The sequence below is a fragment of the Dasypus novemcinctus genome, chromosome 7 (assembly GCF_030445035.2).
Source record: "Dasypus novemcinctus isolate mDasNov1 chromosome 7, mDasNov1.1.hap2, whole genome shotgun sequence".
NCBI lineage: Eukaryota > Metazoa > Chordata > Mammalia > Cingulata > Dasypodidae > Dasypus > Dasypus novemcinctus.
Window position 1 is genome coordinate 109,518,515 of NC_080679.1, and position 23,765 is coordinate 109,542,279.

The 23,765-nt window shown below is 33.2% G+C and overlaps 1 protein-coding gene across 1 annotated transcript in view; it reads left to right on the forward strand.

Moving 5' to 3' along the window:
- LRP1B (LDL receptor related protein 1B) overlaps nucleotides 1-23,765 on the forward strand; it is a 2,023,931-nt gene that overhangs the window by 1,747,626 nt on the left and 252,540 nt on the right. Inside the window, exons 56-59 of the mRNA XM_058301027.2 lie at nucleotides 6,565-6,748; nucleotides 9,773-9,858; nucleotides 16,377-16,499; nucleotides 17,631-17,812. Of these exons, the coding sequence (XP_058157010.1) occupies nucleotides 6,565-6,748; nucleotides 9,773-9,858; nucleotides 16,377-16,499; nucleotides 17,631-17,812 (575 nt within the window). The remainder of the gene's footprint in view (nucleotides 1-6,564; nucleotides 6,749-9,772; nucleotides 9,859-16,376; nucleotides 16,500-17,630; nucleotides 17,813-23,765) is intronic.

The following is a 23,765-nucleotide window of genomic DNA, read 5'->3' on the forward strand; positions in this document are numbered from 1 at the left end:
CCCCAAACCCAATCCCCCACCCTACTCCACCTCACATTCCAGAAACATTAAACCCAATCATAACACTGCACCACTATCACCCCCATAGACTGCCCAACCACCACCCTTCTATGTTATCTAGATTTTGCCCATATTGAGCATTGATTCACCACCCTCCACTCCCTTTCTGAGTCCTGATAACTGAATCTTGTAGACTCTAGCTCTGTGAGTCTGCTCAATTTGCTTAAATCATATCAGTGAAGCCATGCAACATTTGTCTTTTAGTGACTACTAACTTCACTCAACATAAAGTCTTAAGGATTCATTCATGTTGTCCTGGGTTAATGCTGCATTCCTTCTTATAGCTGAGTAATAGTCCATTGTATATATATACCACAATTTGCTTATCCATTTATCTGATGATGGACATGTGGGTTGCTTCCAACTTTTGGCAATAGTGAGTAATGCTGCTATTAACATTGGTGTGCATATATCTGTTCGTGTCCCTACTTTCAGTTCTTCTGGGTATATACCCAGCAGTGGGATTGCTGGATCATATGGCAGTTCTATAGCTAGCTTTCTGAAGAACTGCCAAACTGTCCTCCACAATGGCTGCACCATTTTACATTCCCATCAGCAGCGGATAAGTGTTCCCTTGCCTCCACATCCTCTCCAACGTGTGTAGTTCTCTGTTTTTTTTAATAGCCACCAGTTTAATAAGGTGTAAGATGGTATTTTTTATTTATATTTCCCTAATAGCTAGTGATGTTGAGCATCTTTTCATGTGCTTTTTAGCTATTTGCATTTCTTCTTTGGAGAATTGTCTATTCAAATATCTTTTCCATTTTTTAAATAGGTTGTTTGTCTTTTTATTTTTGAGATGTAGGATTCCTTTATATATGATGGATATTAGACCCTTATTAGATAAATGGTTACTAAATATATTCTCCCATTGAATAGGAACATTGCTCATTATTGGTGTAAGAAATGCTACTATTTTTGCATCTTGATCTTATATCCTGCCACTATGCTGAATTTGTTTATCAGCTCTAGAAGCTTTTTCTGTAAATTTTTTAGGATTTTCTATTTATAGGATCATATCATCTGCAAATGGTGAAATTTTTATTTCTTCCTTTCCAATTTGGATGTTTTTTTTTTTTTTTTTTTTCTTGCCTAAGTGCTCAGGCAAATACTTCTAAAGCAATGTTAACTAAGAGCAGTGACAGTGGGAATCATTGTCTTGTTCCACATCTTACAGGGAAAGACTTCACCATTTCACTACTGAATATGATGTTGGCTGTGAGTTTTTCACAGCCATATTAGGTTCTTTTGAAGTGTATTTATCAAGAAAGGATGATGTATTTTGTCAAATGCTTTTTCTGCATCAATAGAGATGATTATGTGATTTTTTTTTCTTTAAATGTGTTAATGTGGTGTGTTACATTGATTGATTTTCTTATGTTGAACCATCCTTGCATACCAGGGGTGAAATCCACTTGGCTATGGTGTATAATTTGTTTGATGTGTTGTTGAATACGATTAGTTAAGTCTTTTGTTGAGGATTTTAGCATCAGGTTTCATTAGAGAGATTGGTCTGTAGCTTTCTTGTGGCTTCTTTATGTGGCTTTGGTATTAGGGTGATGTTGGCATTGTAGAACAAATTAGGTAATGTCCCCTCCACGTCTATTTTTCAGAAGAGTTTAAGCAAGACTCGTTAGTTTTTTCCAGAATGATTGTTAGAATTCACTTGTGAAGCCATCTAGACCTGGGCTCTTCTTAGGTGGGAGTTTTCAGATGACTAATTCAATCTCATTACTTGTGATTGGTTTGTTAAGTTCATTAGTTTCTTTTTTGATCAATGTAAGCTGCTTGTGTGTTGCTAGAAATTTGCCCATTTCATCTAACTTATCCATCTTGTTGGCATACAATTTTTCAAAGTATCCTTTTATGACATTTATATCAGTGGTGATATTCCCTCCCTCATTTTTTTATTTTATGTATTTGTGTCTTCTCTTTATTCTTTGTTAGTCTAGGTAATCAATTTTATTAATCTTCTCAAAGAACCACCTTTGTGTTTTGTTAATTTTTTCTAGGGTTTTATATTCTCATATACTCTAACCTTTGCTATTTCCTTCTTTCTGCTTGCTTTGGGATTAGTTTGTTATTCTTTTTTCTAGTTCCTCCAGGTGTACAGTTAGGTCTTTGATTTTAGTGCTTCCTTTTTTAATGTAGGTATTTATGGACATAAATTCCCCTCTCAGCACTACTTTTTCTGATCCTATAGGTTTTCATATGCTGTGTTCTCATTTTCATTCATTTCAAAGTAGTTTCTGATCTCTTTCGCAATTTCCTACTTGACCCACTAATTGTCTAGTCTAAGAGTATGTTGTTTAACTTCCATATCTTTGTGCCTATTTTGGAACACCCTTATTGATTTCCAGCTTCATTCCATTGTGTTCAGAGAAATTCCTTTGTATAATTTCAACCTTTCTGAATTCATTGAGAGTTGTAATATCTATATGGTCTATACTGGAGAATGATCCATGTGCATGCGAGATGAATGTATATACTGCTATTTTGAGTGTAATGTTCTGTATATGTCTATTAGGTCAATTCCTCTAACATATTGTTCAATGTCTCTGTTTCTTACTGGCCCTTGTTGACATGTTCTGGCTAATGGTGACAGTGGTATATAAAAGACTCCCATTAAAATTATATAGAAGTATCTATTTATACTCTTAGTTTTTCCAGTACTTGCTCTTGTGTTTTTGGGCACCGTGCTTAGGTGCATAGATGTTTCTTCTTGATAGATTACCCCTTTTATTAATATATAGTGCCCTTCTTTGTCTCTTACAATAGTTTTGCATTTAAAGTCTGTTTTGTCCTATATTAGTATAGCTACTCCTGCCATTTTTTATTACTGCTTGCATGTAAAATTGTTTTCTAGCCATTCACTTGCAACCTCCTTGTATCCCTGGGTTTAAAGTTAGTCTCTTGAAGACAGTATATAGATGAGTCATATTTCCTTATCCATTCTGTCAGTCTGTGTCTCTTGATTGGAGAGTCTAATATGTTAACATTCGATGTTATTACTTCAGGGCATTACTTACATTAGTCATATTTTCTTTATGTTTATATGTGCCACATTTTGTTATTTCACTTTTTTATGTTTTTAATTATTCTTACTAATAGTCTTCCTGTCTACACTCTCCTCCAACCCTCTCTGTCCTGTTTTTTCCTTTCAACCTGTAGAACACTTTTTAGTATTTCTTAAAGGGTAGATTTCTTGTTGACAAATTCTCTTAATTTCTATTTATCTGTATTTTGAACTCTCTCTTATTTTTGAATGCCAGCTTTGCTTGATACAAAATTCTTGGCTGACAGGTTTTTTTTTTTCTTTTATCATCATAACTATGTCAAACCACTGCGTTTGCGCCTCCATGGTTTCAGATGAAAAATCAGTGCCTAATCTTAATGGGCTTCCCTTATATGCGACAGATCTCTTTCTCTTGCTGCTTACAGTATTCTCTTTGTCTTGAGCATTTGACAATTTGATAAGTATATGTCTCAGGGTAGGCCTGTTAGGATTTATACTGTTTAGAGTGGGCTGCACTTCCTGGATATGTGCATCCATGACCCTCAGCAGAGTTGGGAAATATTCAGCTGTCATTTCCTCTAACACTCCTTCTGCCCCCTTTCTGTTCTGTTCTCCTTCTGGGATGCATATGTTTGTAGGTCTTATTTTGTCATTCAGTTCCATGTGTCCCTGCTGAATTTTTTCTCTTTTTATTTATCTATCTGTCTGATTTCAGATGTACTATCTTTGGCATCCCTAATTCTTTCCTCTGCCTGTTCAAATCTGCTGTTATGTACTTTCAGTGTCTTTTTGACTTCTTGCATTGTGCCATTCATCACCATCAGATCTGTTATCATTTTATGTATGTTTATGATTTCTTCAGTATGTTCCCCCAGTGTCTTCTTAATATTCTTTATCTCTTCCTTCGCTTCATTAAGTTGATTCATGATATTTGTATGGGCATCCTTGATTAGTTATTCCATGTTCTGCATCTGTCTTGCTTTTTAATTTGTTCTTTAGAATGGGCCATGCCTTCCTGTGTCTTACTATGGCTTGTTTTTTTTTTTTTTTTTTTTGTCTAGGCATTTGTTTATTGATGGGTTTATTCAGGTGGTCAGCTTCTCTTTCTACTCTAAAGGTTTTTTTGGTTTAATTTTGTTTTGTGTTAGGGTTCCTCTTGGACACTTGGTTCCACTTATTCTATATCCTTGTAGTTGTCTGTGTTCCCTTGAAAAACTATGAGGACCATAGAAAAGGAAATAGAGAAGTGAAAATGAATAATAGTAAAAATAAACGAAAAGATAGAAAAGGATCCATAAAAGAGCCCGGGAAATAAATAAGTAATAAGAGTGAAAAAATAATTTAAAAAATACAAAGGAATAAGAAAAAAAAAGTGGAATTTAAAAAATAAAACAAGAAAAAAATAGAATAAAATAAAAGACCAGAGTGATGAGAAGAAAAAAAGACCAAACAAGAAAATGTGGAATGAAAGAAAAGCTATGGAAGAGGGAAAGAAAGAAAAGAAATAAAGAAACTAAGAAGAAAAAATAAAGAAAAGAGAAATAATCAAAGAAAGAAAGAGAGAAGACAATGAACACAAAACGAAAAACAACCCAGGAAACTCAGGCTTCCCTCTTAAGCCTCTAGAAACGTACTAGGCTGCTGGTGCTTATCAATCAATCAGTCACCCTGCCGCCTGTCCTCCACAGGTAAGGAACCTGGTTTTAGCAAATAAAAAAGTAAAATAAAAATGATAAAAAATTAAAAATAACATATCAAAAAACCTAAAACAAACTGACAATCTCAGGCTATATGTTCCCTGTCATAAGGTGCTAGCTCTCCGGATCCCTTGTCTTAGGGGGTATGCGAATCAAACCAGAAGCCTTCTATGTGTGAGGCAGGCATCCTATACTGAGCTACACACACTCCACAGGTTAAGTAGGCTTCTGAAAGCCCTGCCCGCTTTCCCCATGCGAGTTGGGCTTCTAACAGTTGACCCGGCTATCTTTCCTGGCTTCCTTCTCTCTTGATCTAATTGGGAGCCTGTCTCTGCCTACCCCCTAGCTGACCTAGTTCCTTTCTCTCCCAGGGTAGCTGGGTAACAGCCTGCCTGATCAGATTCACCCCTCCCTCTCCCAGGGGCCTCTTCAGTGGTGGTTGGGAGATTCAAAGGAGGCTCAGCTGCGGAACTCACTGAAGTAAAGCTACTATCTGCTGTCCCCCAGACCCCTCTTTCTTCCAGGAAAGAGAACGTGCTTTCCCATTCAGTTGGCTACAGTGTGCCAGGGGTTCTCCCGAGGCTATTTGTGTTGAGGGTGAAATATAGGTGCCATTCCCAGTCACAGAGACAAATAACTCACAATTTTCTTTCATTTGGCCTCCTTGTCTCTCTGTCCCTCTCTCTCCTGGATGATGCACAGAACTCAGCTGAACTGAAGATCCCCAAAGCAGCACTTTCAGATAGCTTTTTACTTTTCCTCCATTGTTTTTATGAGAGAGTTGAGCCCTGCCTACTGACTTCTAGAATTATTTCTTAATACACTATCCTACTCAATACTTACAAATGTCCTTGCTCAACACACTTAATGGACCTGATAAAGGTTAGTATGGTTCATGATCATCTGGCCAAGTACAAGTTCATGTTCTTTAATTACAGTTCTTCTATACTGCTTAGCAACGACAGAAAATAAAACTGAAAGACAGTTACTAATCATGGTGTGACATCATTTTCAGGAATGCAAAGACATATGGCATGATGCTTGTACTCACGTTAATTAGTAAATATCACATACTGTCATCAGAGGGCCATATGGAGTATAATAGTGATGATGAAGAAAGGATTGATGATACCAATTTATGTAAATATGAGGAAAAATAATTTTATTATTTCTTCAGAAAAATACTAATATGTCTGGGAATGAAATCAGACCCAATTGATAAATATGAGTCTTATTATTTGTTAATAGATTTCAAAGAGTCATAACTCACCTGTCTCCTATGTTATCTTAGGCAGTTTGAACTTCTAAGTCTCCAGTTTTCTCACCAGTAAACTCAGGAAAATAATAAATATAACAAGATTTTTCATTTAGAAAACACTAAATGTGACAATGTTTGAAATCTTCAAAGCTCCATGTAAAGAGTAATTCTGACCGAAGGTAAAGTCTTCAAAATGACAACAAATGCCATACAAAAAGAACAAAAGAAATTAAAGCTTTTGTTCTGTTTTCTATTTTATAATGTTCTAGCCATATAGTATTTGAAAGGTCAATTAACCTTTGCAATCTTGCAAATCTCAGAAGATCAAATAAAGATCAAATAAAGAGCGCTTTCTTCATTTGGAATTTATATAAATATATGAAATTCTTATTAAAGATTGATTGCTGGAGAACAGAAAGACTTATTATATATTCTTAAATGGTTTTCTTCCTTGAGCCTTGCTGAAGGAATATCCAATAGTAAAGGACAGTGACAATGATATGATTTGATTATGCTCATTTTTCTTTCCCCAGTGCAAATGCTGGCCTGGATTCCAACTGAAGGATGATGGTAAAACATGTGTAGACATTGATGAATGTTCTTCAGGATTTCCCTGTAGCCAGCAATGCATCAATACATATGGGACCTACAAATGCCTCTGTACAGATGGGTATGAAATACAACCTGATAACCCAAATGGCTGCAAATCACTCTCAGGTATTGAATTGAACTTGCCCACCAATCTAACCTCAGTTAGACATATGGATCCTGAATTTTATAGACATTCCCATTGAATTCATTCCTCCTTGCTGTTTCTGAGAATCAACATTTGTTTCTATTTTCCTAGAAATGTGAATCTGTCTTACTCATATTTTGTATGCTTTATGCACACTACTCTGTTTATAATAACATTGCATTATGGCTTGTGAATTATTAAATGTTTACTGGATTTTGAGAGTGCTCACAAGCAAGAGGAGCTATCTCTGGCACTGACTGCTTATTGCTAAACCACAGGTTTTTGAAAACAAGCTTTGGCCAAGATTATTAAATTTGCTATTGTGATAGTGTTGTAATATTTTTTCCTTTCTCTTCCATACTCATACATGTATATCCAGGGTTGTTATAGGTCAAAAAAAGAATAACAATAAAATAGCAACCACATATGACTATTGGAATGATTTCAGTGATACAGGAAATACTTACTAAAAACCTGCTATTTTCTAAATAGTTTATTTGAATCTGCAAAATAGAAAGTTCAGTAAAGCTTGGTCCATAATTTTAAAAGTATTTTAATCCATTAGAGGAGGAAGTTACACACATTAAAGTGATACAGAATACTATAGGATAATGATTTTTAAAATGGACAAAAATGGTGCACAACATTTAATGTGTTAAAAGATATGTATTTCAATCATGCTTACTTAGTTTTTTCCTAAATTATTTATTTTGAATTTTTTTCTTTTTCATTAGAGAAGTTGTAAGTATACAGAGCAATCATGCATAAAATACAGGATTCCCATGCACTATTCTACCACCAGCACCTTGCATTAATGTGGAACATTTGTTAAGACTTATGATAGCACACTTTTATAATTGTTCTATTAATTAAAGTCCATGGTTTAACTTAGAGTTTCCTGTTGATATAATGCAGTTCTATGGTTTTTAAAAAATTTTAAAATTCTATTACCATTTATACAATCAAACATTTCCCCTTTTAATCATCTTCAGATATATATATTTAAGTGCTGTTAATTGTGCTCACAATGTTGTCCTACTCTCTTATTTTTGTATGTAGTGAGTCAAATGGCATTACCAGTTTCTCATTTTGTTGTGTGTCGTTGATAACAATGAAAACATTAGATGGTTTCTCCTCTACTTTCATAAAGTGGATACTAGGAATAGAAATTAAGAAAATAAGTTTAAAAAATAACTGGTAAAATTTTGCACATAGGGAAGAAAGAAATTAATTCCTTTTGATTTTTCATTCCTTTCTTATCTTGGAATATTTGTGGATTATTTTGTGTTCATTGTTTTATTTCCAACCGCATGCATTTGACCTGCTCACTGCTTGCTACATTATGTGTTTTGTGCCGTTGGAAAGAAAGAAGAGATAAATCTCAACCAATGTATAGAGTATCCATTACTTTAAAGCTTTCATAAATATTGCAGAGAGATGAAGGCAATGATTAAAATTTAGATCTTATTACATCATTATCTATGCTATAGTTATTTCCCATTACCAATAATAATTAGAAACTAATGGTAATTTTGAATGCCAAAAATAAGTGTACATAAAACATGTCTTTTGTTAAACACCAGAGGTTGTTAAAAAAATACACAAACAAAAACAAAACAATGTATATTTAACTTGTGAAAAATAGAATTGCCAAGTATTAAGGTAGAACCTAAGTAATTTTATGTTTATGAGTATAGAACTATATTGACTGGGATGGCAAGGGACCTTCAACCTGAGAGCTGACTCTCTATTCCGAAGGGTTGTGTGTCTCAGATTGGCCTCATTAGGAAGACTGGGATGATAGCATAGATGATGGAAGGGGATGTCCAACATCCACATAGAGTATGCTTAAACAAAATATAATACCCTACATACAATCTATTTAATATGAAGCAAAAGGACCAAGGGAGGAAAGAGTAAAATTTCAAATATAAATCAAACACATAGGAAATTCACTGTAGGACAACAAATGATTTGCAATGAAATCTACACAAAACTATTTCAAGTGACTACCTCTTTCCATGTTGTTTTAACTTCAGCCAAAGTTTAACTGCTTATTTGAGAATTAAGTGTATAAATGTATCTTAAGGATGAAGATGATCAAAAAGAATGTGAACAAACTTATGTTGGTTAGTATGGATTTAACAACAAGGAATGCTGGTAGAATTGACTTTAAATTATTCAAATACATATTCAAATAAATATAGTGTGCCATGTCCCCTGAATATTTCTCCTTTAAAAAATGATTTTGTTTCAGAAAAAAATTCTCAATATGAAACTAACCTAAAAATTTAAAGGGTGGGAAAAAACCAAGCTTCATATGTATGGAATACAGTGAGACACTTTTAACTGACCTTTCTTAGATTCGACTCCAACAAAATACTTACATACATTGCACAAGCTTAGAAGGAGGAAATAAACATATTGAAGATTTAAAAAATAAGACTCATGAAGAAAGACGTACTTAATAAATGAAGATTATAGAACCAGGAGTTCAGAGAATATTTGAGAGAAACCCGCAGGTACATGAAGAGAATGTATGTAGGCAATGATGCCCTTGGTCTTCACCAAGTCACTCTGAGAGCATAAGCTGGGTTCTCTGATTCTCAGGAAGGAATTTTCAGTTTCTGTGATGTTTAGCTGTACTTTAGATTACTTAGATAGATGTAGATTTTCCTTTATTGAAATTAATTAAAATTTTGGATTATAGCAGCAGATCTTTTCCATTTATTGCAAGTAAAGTACGTGAGTATCCAAGAAATTTGAGGCATTCAAGAAAAAGAGGAATACAGTAAGAATTAAGATTTTCTATAACTCCTGGGTATCTGCTGCATTTTCATTTTACTACTGACTGGGTTACTCAGTATGAATTTTTTAAACCATTAAGCTAACAGACTAGCCCTATACTAGAATTTGCATTCCTACAGAAACAAAACTGACACTAAACAGAGTTGAAAATCATAAATATTAAAGCAATCTGATATGTTCTCTGTCTTGGTATTTAGATGAAGAACCTTTCTTAATTCTTGCCGATCATCATGAGATAAGGAAAATCAGCACTGATGGTTCCAACTACACTCTTTTAAAACAGGTATGACATTCCCCAGTGATTCCACAATATTTAATATGCTACTCTTAATAAACATTAGAACTATAGAACTATCTTGCATAGAATTTATACAACACTTATTCATGGCTACTTACATGTATGTATATATGATAAATAAACTTTGATTTGAACTGTCCAATAGATCCTCCCAACTTGCTATATCCCACCATAGTCAAAGAAAGTAAAAGATGCAAAGTGTAGTTAATGCAGGTAAAAAATTACTATCTAAAGAAAAGCTAGATTAGAGAAAACATAAAATTCCCATGTACAGTATCCGAGAGAAAAAAAATGTCCACAAATTTAAATTCCCGTTCATAGAGCCAGGAAATAAAATTTAGCTTTTAAAATTTGGAATTGTCATGGGAGCAAAAGTGTGATTATTGCCCAGTCATGGTTAAAAGAGTATAAAGTGCATGTTTTACTGCTACTCTCTTCATCTTTCAAACCCACCTACTTCAAGGAATCTAGACAGATTTGTTTTTGTGTTAGAGTTCTGGTCTCAAAGTTTATTTGTACTATTTGAATTAAAAAGGTATAGCTCCCATTTTATAATAAAATAGAAAACTATGAATTCCTCACCTCAACTTTTTTACTATCCCTCCCATTTTTAAGTGGAAAAAACATATAATAAAATCATGAAACTAGAGAAATCACTAGGGCTAGAGAAATCACATACAGTTATTTATACCATATTTTAAAAGGTAATTTTGTTTCTTTATTTTTAAAGTAGCTTTAGATTATATACATGTTACATCAAAAATATAGGAGATTCCCATGTAACCCATCCCTCCCCCTCCCAGACTTTTCCCCATTAACAACATCTTTTATTAGTGTCATACATTTGTTAAAACTGATGAACACATATTGAAACATTGCTCCTAACCATGATCTATGGTTTACTTTATGGTTTACACATTGCACCACACAATTTTATAGTTTTGACAAAATAGTATCTATCATTGTAATATCTCGCAAAACAATTCCAATATCTCAAAAATGCCCCATGTTACACTTATCATTCCCTTTCCCTCCACTCACAGCCTCTGGTAATCACTATCTTTATATCAATGTTACAAGTTTGCCCATTACTGGAATAAGAATAAATCTACTTTAGTACATATTTGCAATCCCCTGTTACATTTGTTTGTTCCTCTGTCTTGAGGATTTGAGGTTGGTGATGCCCATACTACTTCCAATTGAGGGGGTTCTTAGATCCCTTGCAGCAGATGGCTGGAACTGTCTTGCATGTAGTTGAAGATACTCTCTGCTTCTTGGGTTGGGCATTGGGCATCATCATCCTTTTGTGAGTGAGTTTGATGAACTGGAGAGTAGGTGTTGGCTGCAACTCTGTTGAGACTCAGGGCTTAATCGGTATATGAACAGCAGGAAGATTTAAGATGTAGGGAATGACTGCCTGGGATGATCCTCCCTGGCACTGAGGGATTAATAGCAAGCACAAGCTAACAATGTATTTGGAGAAAGACTAGATTAAAAGGGGTGATTATTGAATGCAAATGAGATTTTATAGCTAAGAGATTTCAAAGTGAGTCAGGAGGTCATTCCAGAGCTTATGCTTATGCACATCTCAGGAGGATTTCACTGTCTGCCACAGTAAACAGTGCCTCAAATAGAGACATCTAGACAAACTAGGTAACATAGAGAGCCCCAGGAAATTGGCCCCCATCAGTGGGCCCTACATTGGAATATATGATAACCCATCTCCCCTATCAGAGTTAGACTCATTTATAATTTTCCTACATGCAGTTCTACTCTCTCATTTATTTGAGCCTATAATTAGGACTATGCTCATTATATATACCATATTTTTCAGCTTGCTGGAGAAATATTTTCCTGGAAAGATTTAGTTTTTATCTATTCTGCCCCAAATTTCCCTTCATCACAAACTGAATAATAGGTGACATGAATAACTGAAAACACTGTCTAAAATAAAGGTTCTAAAAATAAAGGATATTTCTTGTTTTGCTGGCATGTATGTGGATAAAGGAGGAGGACCTTAATATGGTGTATTTTCAACAGCATAAAGAAGAGTTATTTAACCTAAATGTTTTTTTTTCCTAACCACTGATGGATAACTCCACTGCTATTGTCAAGTTTCACATATTTTGTTTAAGAATTTAGTCTTAGTTTAAGGTAAATGCCCATTATTAGTAACTATGATATTTATTCTTCTGGATAGAGTTGACTTTTTCAGCCTTTCCTAAAGTCACATGTTGAAAATGGAAATTTCACATTAAAAATCCCTATTTTTAGATACTCTTGAAAAATAGAAAGGTATGGCAAGCTGGACCCACATTCCTGAATGGCCAAAATACAAACCTGAGTAGCAGCTGCCCCTTAGATACGTGGCCCGTGCTCTCCATTTCACCAGAGTCCTCACCCTTTCCATTCGCTTACCACATGTACACTTGCCAATTTCAGGAAGGTCCAAGGTTTCAACTCTTGCTTTTGAATTTGAAGTGTGCCACCAACACTCAATCAATCATACTGCCTCTTGAATTATGGATCCTTAGGAGGTAGGGTAAAAATATAAAATGTTTTCATGTTGTTTATTAAAGCTAAACAGAAATTTATTTAAAGTGCTTGTAAGAGACAGTTACCTCTTAAAGAAATGAAAAATATACAAAAAAAAATACCCTCTGGAAAAAAGTTAAGTGTACATAACTGCACTAAAATGAAAAAGATTTTGCAGCCCAGATGGTTTTCGTCATATATTAATTTTAATTATTTTGCCTGTCCAGTTTCATTTTAAGCTAATATCAAAGTTACTAAGTATTGAAATTTGCCTCTTTCTCTCAGAACATGTTTCCATGCCCCTCTAAGCCTATTTATCCTTTCAAAGATATATGTGCCAGCGATCAATTAGCTCATATGGTCTCTGAAAGAGACATGTTTATTTTTTTCTTTACTAGTTCTTTTAATATTCCTACATTTTACACTTCTCCCTTTTGAGAGAGAAAGTCCTGTCTTTAGAATACTCTGTTTATGAGTTTAACTGACATTTAACTAATATAGCAACAAAATATATAGTCATGAAAGAACAAAGTTTGAGTGACAGCTCCTTCCTCAATTTCCTAAAGCAGGAAATTTCTACTAGCAATCCTTTCATTGTCTCTCATGGCTACTATGTTGTCATTATTCTTAATGGAGGAAAAACTGATTTTTCTTCTATGAATCTTGACAGTATGGTTTATATAACTCAACATTTTAATGTACACTTTAACATAGCTCTTTCCTGCCATTGGTATCATTTCAAATTATTGTCAGTCTTTGATACTTAAGTGAGGATAAGTTTTAGATATTTTTCTTAGTGCTGTGTTTATAGAAATGAATAGTGAGCAAGAAAGATGAGCATTGGAAGCTTTTGAGGACACTGAGCACCGGTGTATTTGGATAGTGTGTGATAATGGTAATCCTGAGTAAAGAAATGGAGACCCAAAGCACTGATCACAAGCTTCACATTCAGTTTTACCAGTGGTTTCCTTGGAATATATCATTTCTGACAGGGAACATATTTCAAGCCACAACTTCATTCACATGTTTATAGAAATTTTCAAAGTGTTCTAGGCAATGGAAACTTATGCATTTTCCTCAGCATTTCTATGTACACATACACAATGAACTAAAAAAGAGAAGTAATTATTTCTATTTTTTTCTTAGACAAAATAAATGCAAAGACAACACCCCTGCCTTAATTATTTGTAAACTTCATGTGTAGCTGGTTAGGAAGAATTATTTGCCATAATGGCCTGAATTTTACCCTCTTTGTTGTTGCAGTCAGTAAAAATCTCATGAAGTTTTATTACATAAAATTACAATTGGTAGAATTTTTTCTTATCCAGTGTTATTCTAAAATATAGTTGTAGCTAGGACTGCTAATACTTAAATTCATATACCCCATTTAGAAACAGTATTTTAATAACTGGGTTTTAGGAATGGGAATTAATCAAGTAGCTTTCCAATATGTTATCCAATTCAATTCTAACAGTGCCTTTTTATTCTAGTAAAATTGTACAGAGAAACAAAACACAATTTCCTAAATTAATCATCTTGAACAAAAGGGTGCAAATCTTCAGCTGCAGAAATGAAAGAAGCAAATAGGATTTTGATGAAACCAATTTTCAGCTTTGAAACCACTGGGATGACTCTAGTTTTCAGGCATTATTTTGACCATGCCCCTGGCTCTTTTAATGTTCCTTGCATATGATTCTGCAAAGAGAGTATTGCCTTGTTTTCTGTGGGGATTAGGGTAAAATCCCCACAGAAAATCCCCTATAGAAATATGACAAACTTGGCTAGATAGATATGTCAGAATTCAGAGCTTCATTTTCTCTGCATCTACAGCTTTAATTTATCATAGTTGGCTTGCTAAATTTGGAATGAGATTTTCATTATCTAAATTGATTATGTAAAGAAAAGAATAGTGTAATTCTGCCATGACTGGGGATTGTGGGTCTTTGCTAAAGTTAGAGACACAGTTCTCTCTACCTTTTCCTTGTAAAGCTCTAATGTAGCCATCAGAATTGTCAAACCATAACAGAATCCTAACCCAGTTATGTTATTTCTCTGGAGAGAAAAGAATTTGAAAAGAAGGGCTATTGTAGATTGATATTGAAATGAAAGCTTCATACCCTCTACCGAACTTGTCTGGAATATATTCAGCTTTTATTTAAAACTTTGATTGATTTTATGTAGAAGACTTCTCTGATATACATGTTTAAATGGATTTAGATTAGGATTTCTCTGGTTTTCAGCATATAAAAGTATGTTTAATGAATCTTTTGAATCTGAGCCCAAAATAATTTTTTTAGCATTTAAAGTCATTATTCTAATTTGGTAATGTTATCACTAGGAAATATACTTGAATTTATTCATCTGTGTATAGTGAAGGATTTGCACCAAGTCACGTTTGTTGCCTTGTGTCTCTTATTTATGTAATGACATACAATTCTGTGGAGTTTGACTATTTTAGGTTAATTTTATCATTTCAATCTGTAGAAAAAGATGTTAAGACAAATGAAAGCATAGGTATTGAACCGATGATTTCAACACCATAATCACGAGAATTTAGCGCTGCTTAGAAAGGAAAAAATTCAGTATTTGCCAGAATCTTCTCTGGGTTACTTCAATCCATAGAACATTTCAAATCTTGGAGTTTTTTGGATATTCTTAATATTGGAGAAACAATATCTGAGAAGTAAATCACATAAATCTAAGTCAATATTGTTAGTATTATCAAATTCTAAATTTTGAGAAATTCTGGTAACTGGGAAATTTAGACCCAGGAGTTACCATCTTTTTCCTTTCCACAACCAAACATAACAAAACACAAAAACCTTTGTCTCTGAAGACCCTTACCAATAGGACTGATGTTATAACTGACGCTTTAAAAGCTATAACTTAATAATTTTAGGATTAATATTGAAGAAATCACATTTTACAAAGATATAAAGACATGACAGAGATCTTTCGAGGCTTGCAAATGTCTATAGCATCAAATTCTTTAAATCCATAAGTACTTTTATCTTAATAAACCATTCAAACCTTAAAGATGAATTAACGTAATTGAAATTGTGACCCAACTTTTGTTAGTTTAACATTAAGTAAGAATTAAACTAGCCCCTAAGCAATATTTGGCAGCTAATGGATGAACAAATAATTTTTAAATCAAATCAATCAAATGGAGAAACTACCAAACCAAAGATTTGTAGCATCCAGATATTTATCAGCTGAATGTGTGTGCTGTTTTGATACCTGCTAAAACATGTATAACCCTTTAGCAGGTAAATATCTCCTCTCCAAAGGGAGATATTGCCTCACATTTCCACCATGAAGTTTAAAAAGATGTTGATTACCCAGTTCCTCCTTGGCCAAAAATTATGGTCATAATTTTTTAATTCTAATATGACACTGTGTTGTCTGAGGGACAATTTGAAGCATTAAAAAAATAGATGAAGAAAAATAAAAAAAGGAGTTTTGGAGGAAAGTCAAACTGCTAAGCCTTCTCTTCTGTCATCAAATGGATATCCATTTTAAATTGTCAGGGATCTTCTACCTTTCCAAATTAGTGTATGCTTTTGTTTTTTGTGTTTTTTTCCCCCTTGTTTCTTCACAGAACATATTTTAATGGCATCAAATTTATATTTTAAATTAACCTAAAGTAGGAGCTTTTCACTTCGTCTCCTTAAAGGCAGTTCATTTTTTCCCCATCACATTGCTGGCTATTTATTTAAATTACTATCTATAAACATTACAATATTTCTATGGTCTACTTGGAAAATATTTTCAAATAAGTAATGCAACATATGTATGGTATGGCAAAAACATAAACGTATATGTATTTAAAAGCTCTTATTTATTATGGTGTTCATTACTATCTAAGATCAAAAGAAGATAAAGTTGATTCATATGAACTGCTTAAACATTTAAACATAATTTCTATTATCTTTCAAAATGTATTCTTTTTATTTTATTTTTTTTAGGGATTAAACAATGTTATTGCTATAGACTTCGATTATAGAGAAGAATTCATCTACTGGATTGATTCCAGCCGGCCCAATGGCAGCCGCATTAATAGAATGTGTTTAAATGGAAGTGATATTAAGGTACCCAGATATTATAATGGTGGGATTATTGAAAATTTTATTGGTATAGTTGCATTGAATAGAAAGTGTTATTTGGTATTAGTGATACAACTTGAAGAACGTATGGTTTGAATTTCACATTTGTTCAATATAAGTTAATAAATACCTTAAAAATAAAATATGAGAATTTTTAGCCTTATATTTTAATATGACGCTATTCCTAGCAATAAGCGAAAATCAAATTGTGTAAATAATATTTGGAATCTTAATAATAACCCTAGAAAATATGAGGAGTTTTTTGGTTTTGAATTAGAGCCTAAAAATCAATTATGTTGCTTTAAATAAATGGAAAAGGTGACTCAGAATTTGTAACTGGAAACATTAAATTTTAGACTGTAGACTGCAATTTTAACAATATTAAAATTAACCCACTACAGATGGAAAAACTTGAATGCAGTTGTGGAAAATCATGAATGTTCTGATTAGACAGCATTACAATTAAATGCACTTTACTGTTCTAGATATGAGTTACTTGGCATCATTTCTATGTTATTCAGAGTTTTAAAATCAAATTACTTACATTGAATATGTGCAGTAAAATGTATTTTAAAGAAGTGTTAAATGCCAGTTTATAGAATCCATAGGTTTACTTTGTACTTCTTTTGAAGATATCTAAAATATCATCACACTGCAATTTTTGGTGGGAACAATCAATTTTAAAAATACTAATAAAATCTGGAAGAGCAATTGGGAGTAAATGTTATTCATATCTCCACCAGAACCTGTCACAGATAAATAATATCAATAATTTTGCATGTGTTTATGTGTGTCAGATTTTTTTGTCCTAATTTATAAAGGCCAAATAAGTAAACTGTAATGAAAATGTGATCAACAAATAAGCACCTGCCCCAATATTTTTATTTTGGTTGTCTATTTTTTTTAGTTATTATGTCATTTCTAAGGTCCGGATTACATATTAGGTAATTTCTCACAAACAAGTAATTGTGTTGGGATAAATTGTTCTGTTCTTATTTAAACCCCATTTCAAATGTTTAAATACAATCCTATATCCCTGTAAATTTCAAGAAGCAATTGCTCAGTTCTTATCTTAGGCATCTACCCTGTTGACTTGTTTAATTCTTATTTTATTAGGTAGTGCATAGCACAGCTGTCCCTAATGCACTTGCTGTTGATTGGATTGGAAAAAACCTCTATTGGTCTGACACAGAAAAAAGGATCATTGAAGTGTCCAAACTCAGTGGCTTGTACCCTACTATACTCGTCAGCAAACGACTGAAGTTTCCCAGGGACCTGTCTTTAGATCCTCAAGCTGGGTTTGTAACAAACTTTAAAAATCTTAAATTAAAGATTAGTTTCGTGGATTACATTTGGTGTGGTGAATCCAGTTCTACTGGTGAATAACATGGAAATCTAATGTTGAGTGTAAATGTGTAGGAATTCTTATTGAGAAATCAAAAATTGTAATTATCACAGTGAAAAATAAATAAATCAGAATGGTTAGAGTTTACTTTGATAATTATTTTTAAAGTTTTGAACACAACACTTTTCCTAACTAATTGAGAAATGTACTATGGAAGAGAATAAAACATTTCACCAATTTCAATGCCTTTATATATTGGAGGAGAGGCAGACTAAGAACAAACTCTAAGGTCATGTGTTGTGGTATTTGTTGTAGTCAACTATGGATGATTTAAGCTCTGCACCACTTTATAACAGGGGACATAAGCTGTGTCCATAGATAATAAATAACAAGGTGCACTATCAAATGAATCAAGAGAAGCAGCAAAGTGGGAATACCAAGGAAGTGTCCTGTTGGAGCTGTATTTCATTTAAATTTCACAGTGAAAATAGGGAATATGTTATCATAGTGATAGAGGAGCACAGCTTGGGTATTTCAGATACTTAATATGGACACATATTAAGGTGTCAAAGTTGTCTGACCTATGTATGATAAAGTTCCATAGATTATAATAATTCTCATTCATTTTCAATTATGCTGTTTTGGTAGAAAAGACATGTCTTTCCTTTTTTTGTACTATAAATCAGAATGATTACATACTGCAAAATGATCCCTATGGAAGTCCCACCTTCCCAATAAGTTGTTACAATAACAAAGTTTGCCTTTATAAAACAGAACTCTGTATTAGTCAGCCAAAGGGGTACTGATGCAAAGTACCATACATCTGTTGTTTTCATAAAGGATATTTATTTGGGGTACAAGTTTTCAGTTACAAGGCCCTAAAGAGTCCAATCAAGGTTCCGTAAGAGGTATTTTCTGACCCTAAATCTATTGCCACCTATTGATGCAAGATGGCCAGCAATATCTGCGAGGTCCAGCCTTTCTCTTTCTTAAGGCTCCGTGGTCCCAGCTTCTTCTGATCTCACTTGTAGGCTGGCACACGACTCAGCTGCTCTGTTATCTGCTGCAAACTGTCAGGGGAATGGCTTACCTCTCTTGCCAGGGCCACAGGATCCTCTTCCGTGTCTATGGAGCTCCCTTCCTTTTTTCTTGTGTATCTGCTTCTATATTCTCCTTGAGAACAATCCCTAATGACTCAATCGAATCAAAGACCTAATCTTAGCATAATCAACTAAACGTAAACCCTTTGAACTTAATACAACCAAAGGGTATCTCGTCCAGAGGAACAGACCAGTTTACAAACATAATCTATTTCTATTTTTTTGGAATTCATAAATAATGTAAAACAGCCACAGACACATTCACAGTAGCAAGTATTATAATAACTGAAGTGCTCTGAATTTTCTCTGTCTAAATTAATGTCACATATGTTCACCAAATCCCTGGTTTTATCATACTAAACACAACTAGATATTGCTTCTTGGCAATATACTATATCTTCATTTTTCAGTCCTTCATGTGTATAATTGGTAAAGTTTTCATGTCATAATATATTTTATAGTTTAATTTTAATTTTAAACATTAATTTGGGTAAGAGCAGTACCAATTAGGAGAGAATTTGTGTTGTAAATACAATTCTGTTTCCAAGGTAATTATGCACATTTTAACTTTTCACTATATAATTACATAATCATTTTGTTACCTCTTTGAGTATTTTCTTTACCATAGCAACAGAAGTTTCAAAAGAGTGTCATTTGTATTTTAAATGAAATAGAATCACAAGAGGGTTTGTTTTTTAATCAATGTTTCAAGAAATAGTGGACAGGTGTACTAAATTTGACTATAAACTAGGTTCATTCATAAGTGAATATTTTAATTCCTTTAATATATTTTATCAGAAGGGATTTATATTATAGAAATCTCTTGGTTTAGTCCAGGCCATTATCCTTTTTTGCAAAATCATTATGGTTGGCTTAACTTCTCATTTTATGCTATTTAAGATGCATCACTTCATAAATGAAAGAAACATTTTCCATTGATTATAAAGGACTTGTGGAATTTCCTATTCATGAAGCAAAAAGTGGGTCCTAGTCTAGTGAACACAGCTGAATCTATGTTTAGGTTTTATTTCTCCAAGTTTACAGTTAATTACCCCATAAACTGAAAGCAGACTTAAGTTATCATCAATAGGAATCCATCTATTAAAAGTACCGATTAAAAAAGAAAGTATTAAATTATTGTTAGATGCTATGAAAGATTCTTGATTTCATTTTTGGATAATATTTGGATTGTAATATGAGTATACCATATTACAAAGAGATGGATAAATTGGATCTTTTTAATGAAACAATTAAAGCCACTTATCCTAATAGATATAATGTAATGGCATCTTCGTTTTCATTCTGCTTTCCTAGTTTCCCAGAGTGAGACAATAGGACAATCTGATTTTAACTTTTGTGAGATAAGCTTCAAGCTGAAATATCATAACTATAAAATATTAAACTATACTGCTTTAAAATTGGCAGCTTAAATTGTAAGATTATCTAATAACAATTCAATTGTCTTCCTACATCAGATGACCTCTGTGAGTTTGCCTGTGCTTTGACTATGCCAATATTATTGACCGCTGTTTCCTTCAGAAGCATGATCTCTCTCCTGAGATTTAGTGGAAGGTGGGGAAGGGATTTCTTATTGGGAGGATAATGAAGTTTGTAGTAGCTAATGTAATGAAGAAACCAAACCTTAGAGAGGTAGTTTTGGGGTCATTTCTATATTTTAGTAATAGCATGCCAACTGCAACACGATCAGTTTGGATATGGTACCTAATAAGAGTGGTAAAGAAGATGCAAGTAGTCAGATAATTTTCTATTATCATATTTAAATTCACCTGAAATCATAATTTTTCTTACAATTTTTTCTTAATCATCTTCTTATCTGGTCTAGTTTGAGAATGCGTGTTCTAATTTATCATAAATTCTGGATAATTTAATTCATAATTTATATACAATATTGAAAACATTTATCAGGTATGCACGATGTGTATATATATATTTGAAAATAGCAAATATAAGTAATGTTAAACTGTGCTGAGCATGATTTTATCTTTTTAGTAGAATTAGCATGTCACTTGACTTCATCATGATAGCAAAAGGTCATCACCATAGATATTAAAGTGAAGGAGTGATATGAGCAGTTAATGGAAAATAAGTCAACTATTCATTCATTTATTCAGCACATATTGCTTCAGGATTTATCAAATTTGTATTCTAGGTTGGAACATAAAAACTAAAAGCACAGTCCCAGTTTCCCAACCATTCTACAGTCTTATGGGTATACAAGTAAGTAAATAATTAGAATACAGTGAAATATCTCCTCAGGTAGAGCCTCAGAATAACTAGATGCCTTTCTTAGGATCATTTACATAGCAAGTAATTAAACTTGAAATAGAAACCATTTTTCAGACTTTGGTCACATATGGTAATTTTCCTATTATACCACATTTAACATTTCCAAGAACAAAATAGCATTAGTCCATATGCACGTTTTACAAGAACCATCCAAACAAAAGATAAGGAAAAAAGCATATATTTTCCCATTTTAGTAATTAAGTTTTTAAAAATTTAAAATAGTGAAAATGAATTTTAGGAAATAAACCAAGTTGTCTAAATTATTGCAAGAATATCTTGTTTTTAAATCCACAATTTTAATAAATTTCTCTTTGTAATAGTCTATTAGGAAATCATGGAATCATAGGAAAATAACATTATTGGATGCAATTTTCCTTTTTTTCCTTTTTTTTCTTTCTTTTTTTTTTTGAGGTTCTGGAGCTGGGGATAGAATCCTGGACCTCTTATGTGGGAAGCTGGCAATCAACCACTAAGCCACATCACTTCCCCTGAGTTGGTTTTTTTGTTTGTTTGTTTGTTGTCTGTTTTTTTGTTTTTTGCAGTCACTGGGGACCAAACCTGAGACCTCCCATGTGGGAAGCAGGCACTAAACTGGTTGAGCCACATCTTCTCCTTAGATGCTATTTTGAATTTGAAGTGTATGCTGTCTTTGTTTGCCAATTCTGCTATAATATATAACACAGATTAGTTGGTTTAAATTTATTGTTTCACTGTTTTGGAGACTGGAAGTCTAAAATTAAGGTGTTGGCAGGATCATGCTTTCTCTGAGATCTGTAGCCTTCTGGTGATGGCTTGCCGTCAATCTGTAATTCAATCTCTGCCTCCGTCACATGGCCTCCCACTACGTTCAAGTTTCCTCTGCTTATAAGGATCCAGGAAGATCCTATTTACAAATGAATTCATATTCCCAGGACCTGACCTTAGGTTCAAACATGTCTTTGTAGGGAGCATGGATCCATCCATAACATATGCTAATGAAAATATGTGAAGAACAATTTATATACTTAGTATCTGTACCCATTATTGCCAGTATGGCTAATGGTAATGCAGATAAATTTGTAAAAGATGCATTTTTATGCTTCTATATCTTGATTTATGCTAGTTTTTATTCCTAGAATGCCACTCCTCTTCTCTTCAGCTGTAAGAACTGCCTATTTTTCCAAGTACAGTAAAAATATTACTTCCTCTGTGAAACGTTCCCCAATTGCACTTGCTTCAGTGGCCACCACAAGTGAACACATAACATTATATGACTATTACTTGTGTAAATGTCCATTTCCCCATCTAGAACATGAGGTACTGCAGATTAAGATCTATGGGTTAATCACTCTTTGTGCTAGCACAGAGACAGTTAAATTCACTATTGAAGGAAAATAATAAATGGGATGTACATAGAGCATGAGTCGTAGCTCCAGGGACATTGTACCAGCACGTAAGCACAAACCAATACATTGTTATATAAATAGCCTTCATATTTCAAAGAGAAGAGTCATAAGGGAACTAATGTTGTGAAGGAATGAAAGGCATACCAGGAATGAAAAGCCAGTTCATGATTTCTGTAGGGAAACACAGAAATGTTTCATTAAACAGTCACATTAAACAAACTTCTTTCCTACCAATTTTTAAGGCTATCCAAATATCCAAAATTAGGATTCCCACATTTAGGCAAAAATTCATGGGAATGAGGATAAAGGATTAATTTTATAATTCAGAATCAGAAATAATTGGAGGCAGAAGGAATTTCTCTAGATTAATCCCTGAATTCAGAAAACAATAAAAACTGAGAGAAAACTTTAATTCATTTTAAAGAAATATGGTATATTACGTTCCACTATCAAAGACATCCTCAATTCACAGAAAACTGTTGTTATGGTTACAAGCAGATATTCTTTATGTGTTTACACTTGGTTATAACTTAGAGTATGTAATATTTGGCACTGAGAGTTTTATGTAAACATTGCATAATAACTGGATGAAATTTAGAAAACTTTTAGCATTTTCATTGAGTATTTCATTTTTTAATTTAATGATTTCCAGCAATTTTGTACATAGGTAATTTTTAAGTGGTTGCATTTCAGAAGGTAAAAGTGTTGTTATATGTAGTCTGTTATTGGTCTGTTATTGAGAAACATGAAAAGCTGTATAATAATGGGGATTATGTATAGAAAAGGAAATGATAATTAGCCATCAGAAATTAGCCTCCCCATACAGAGAGAGACAAAATAAATTTTATTTATGAAGATTTATCCTTACCTGAGTATAGTCAAATTATATATTGAAATAAATTTTCTTCAATGTAGTAGAAAATTCTGATAACATTCTTCTGGGTGCTGAGTACTTAATTCAGAAAACTTTGTAATACCATAAATATGATCCAGGAAAATAATTTAATAGCATACATAAAATTCAGAAACAAGTTTTAATGAAAATGTAACAGGTGGGCATTACTTAGCCCAAAATATTCATTAATTCACATATTCCATATCTAGTTCAGAAAAA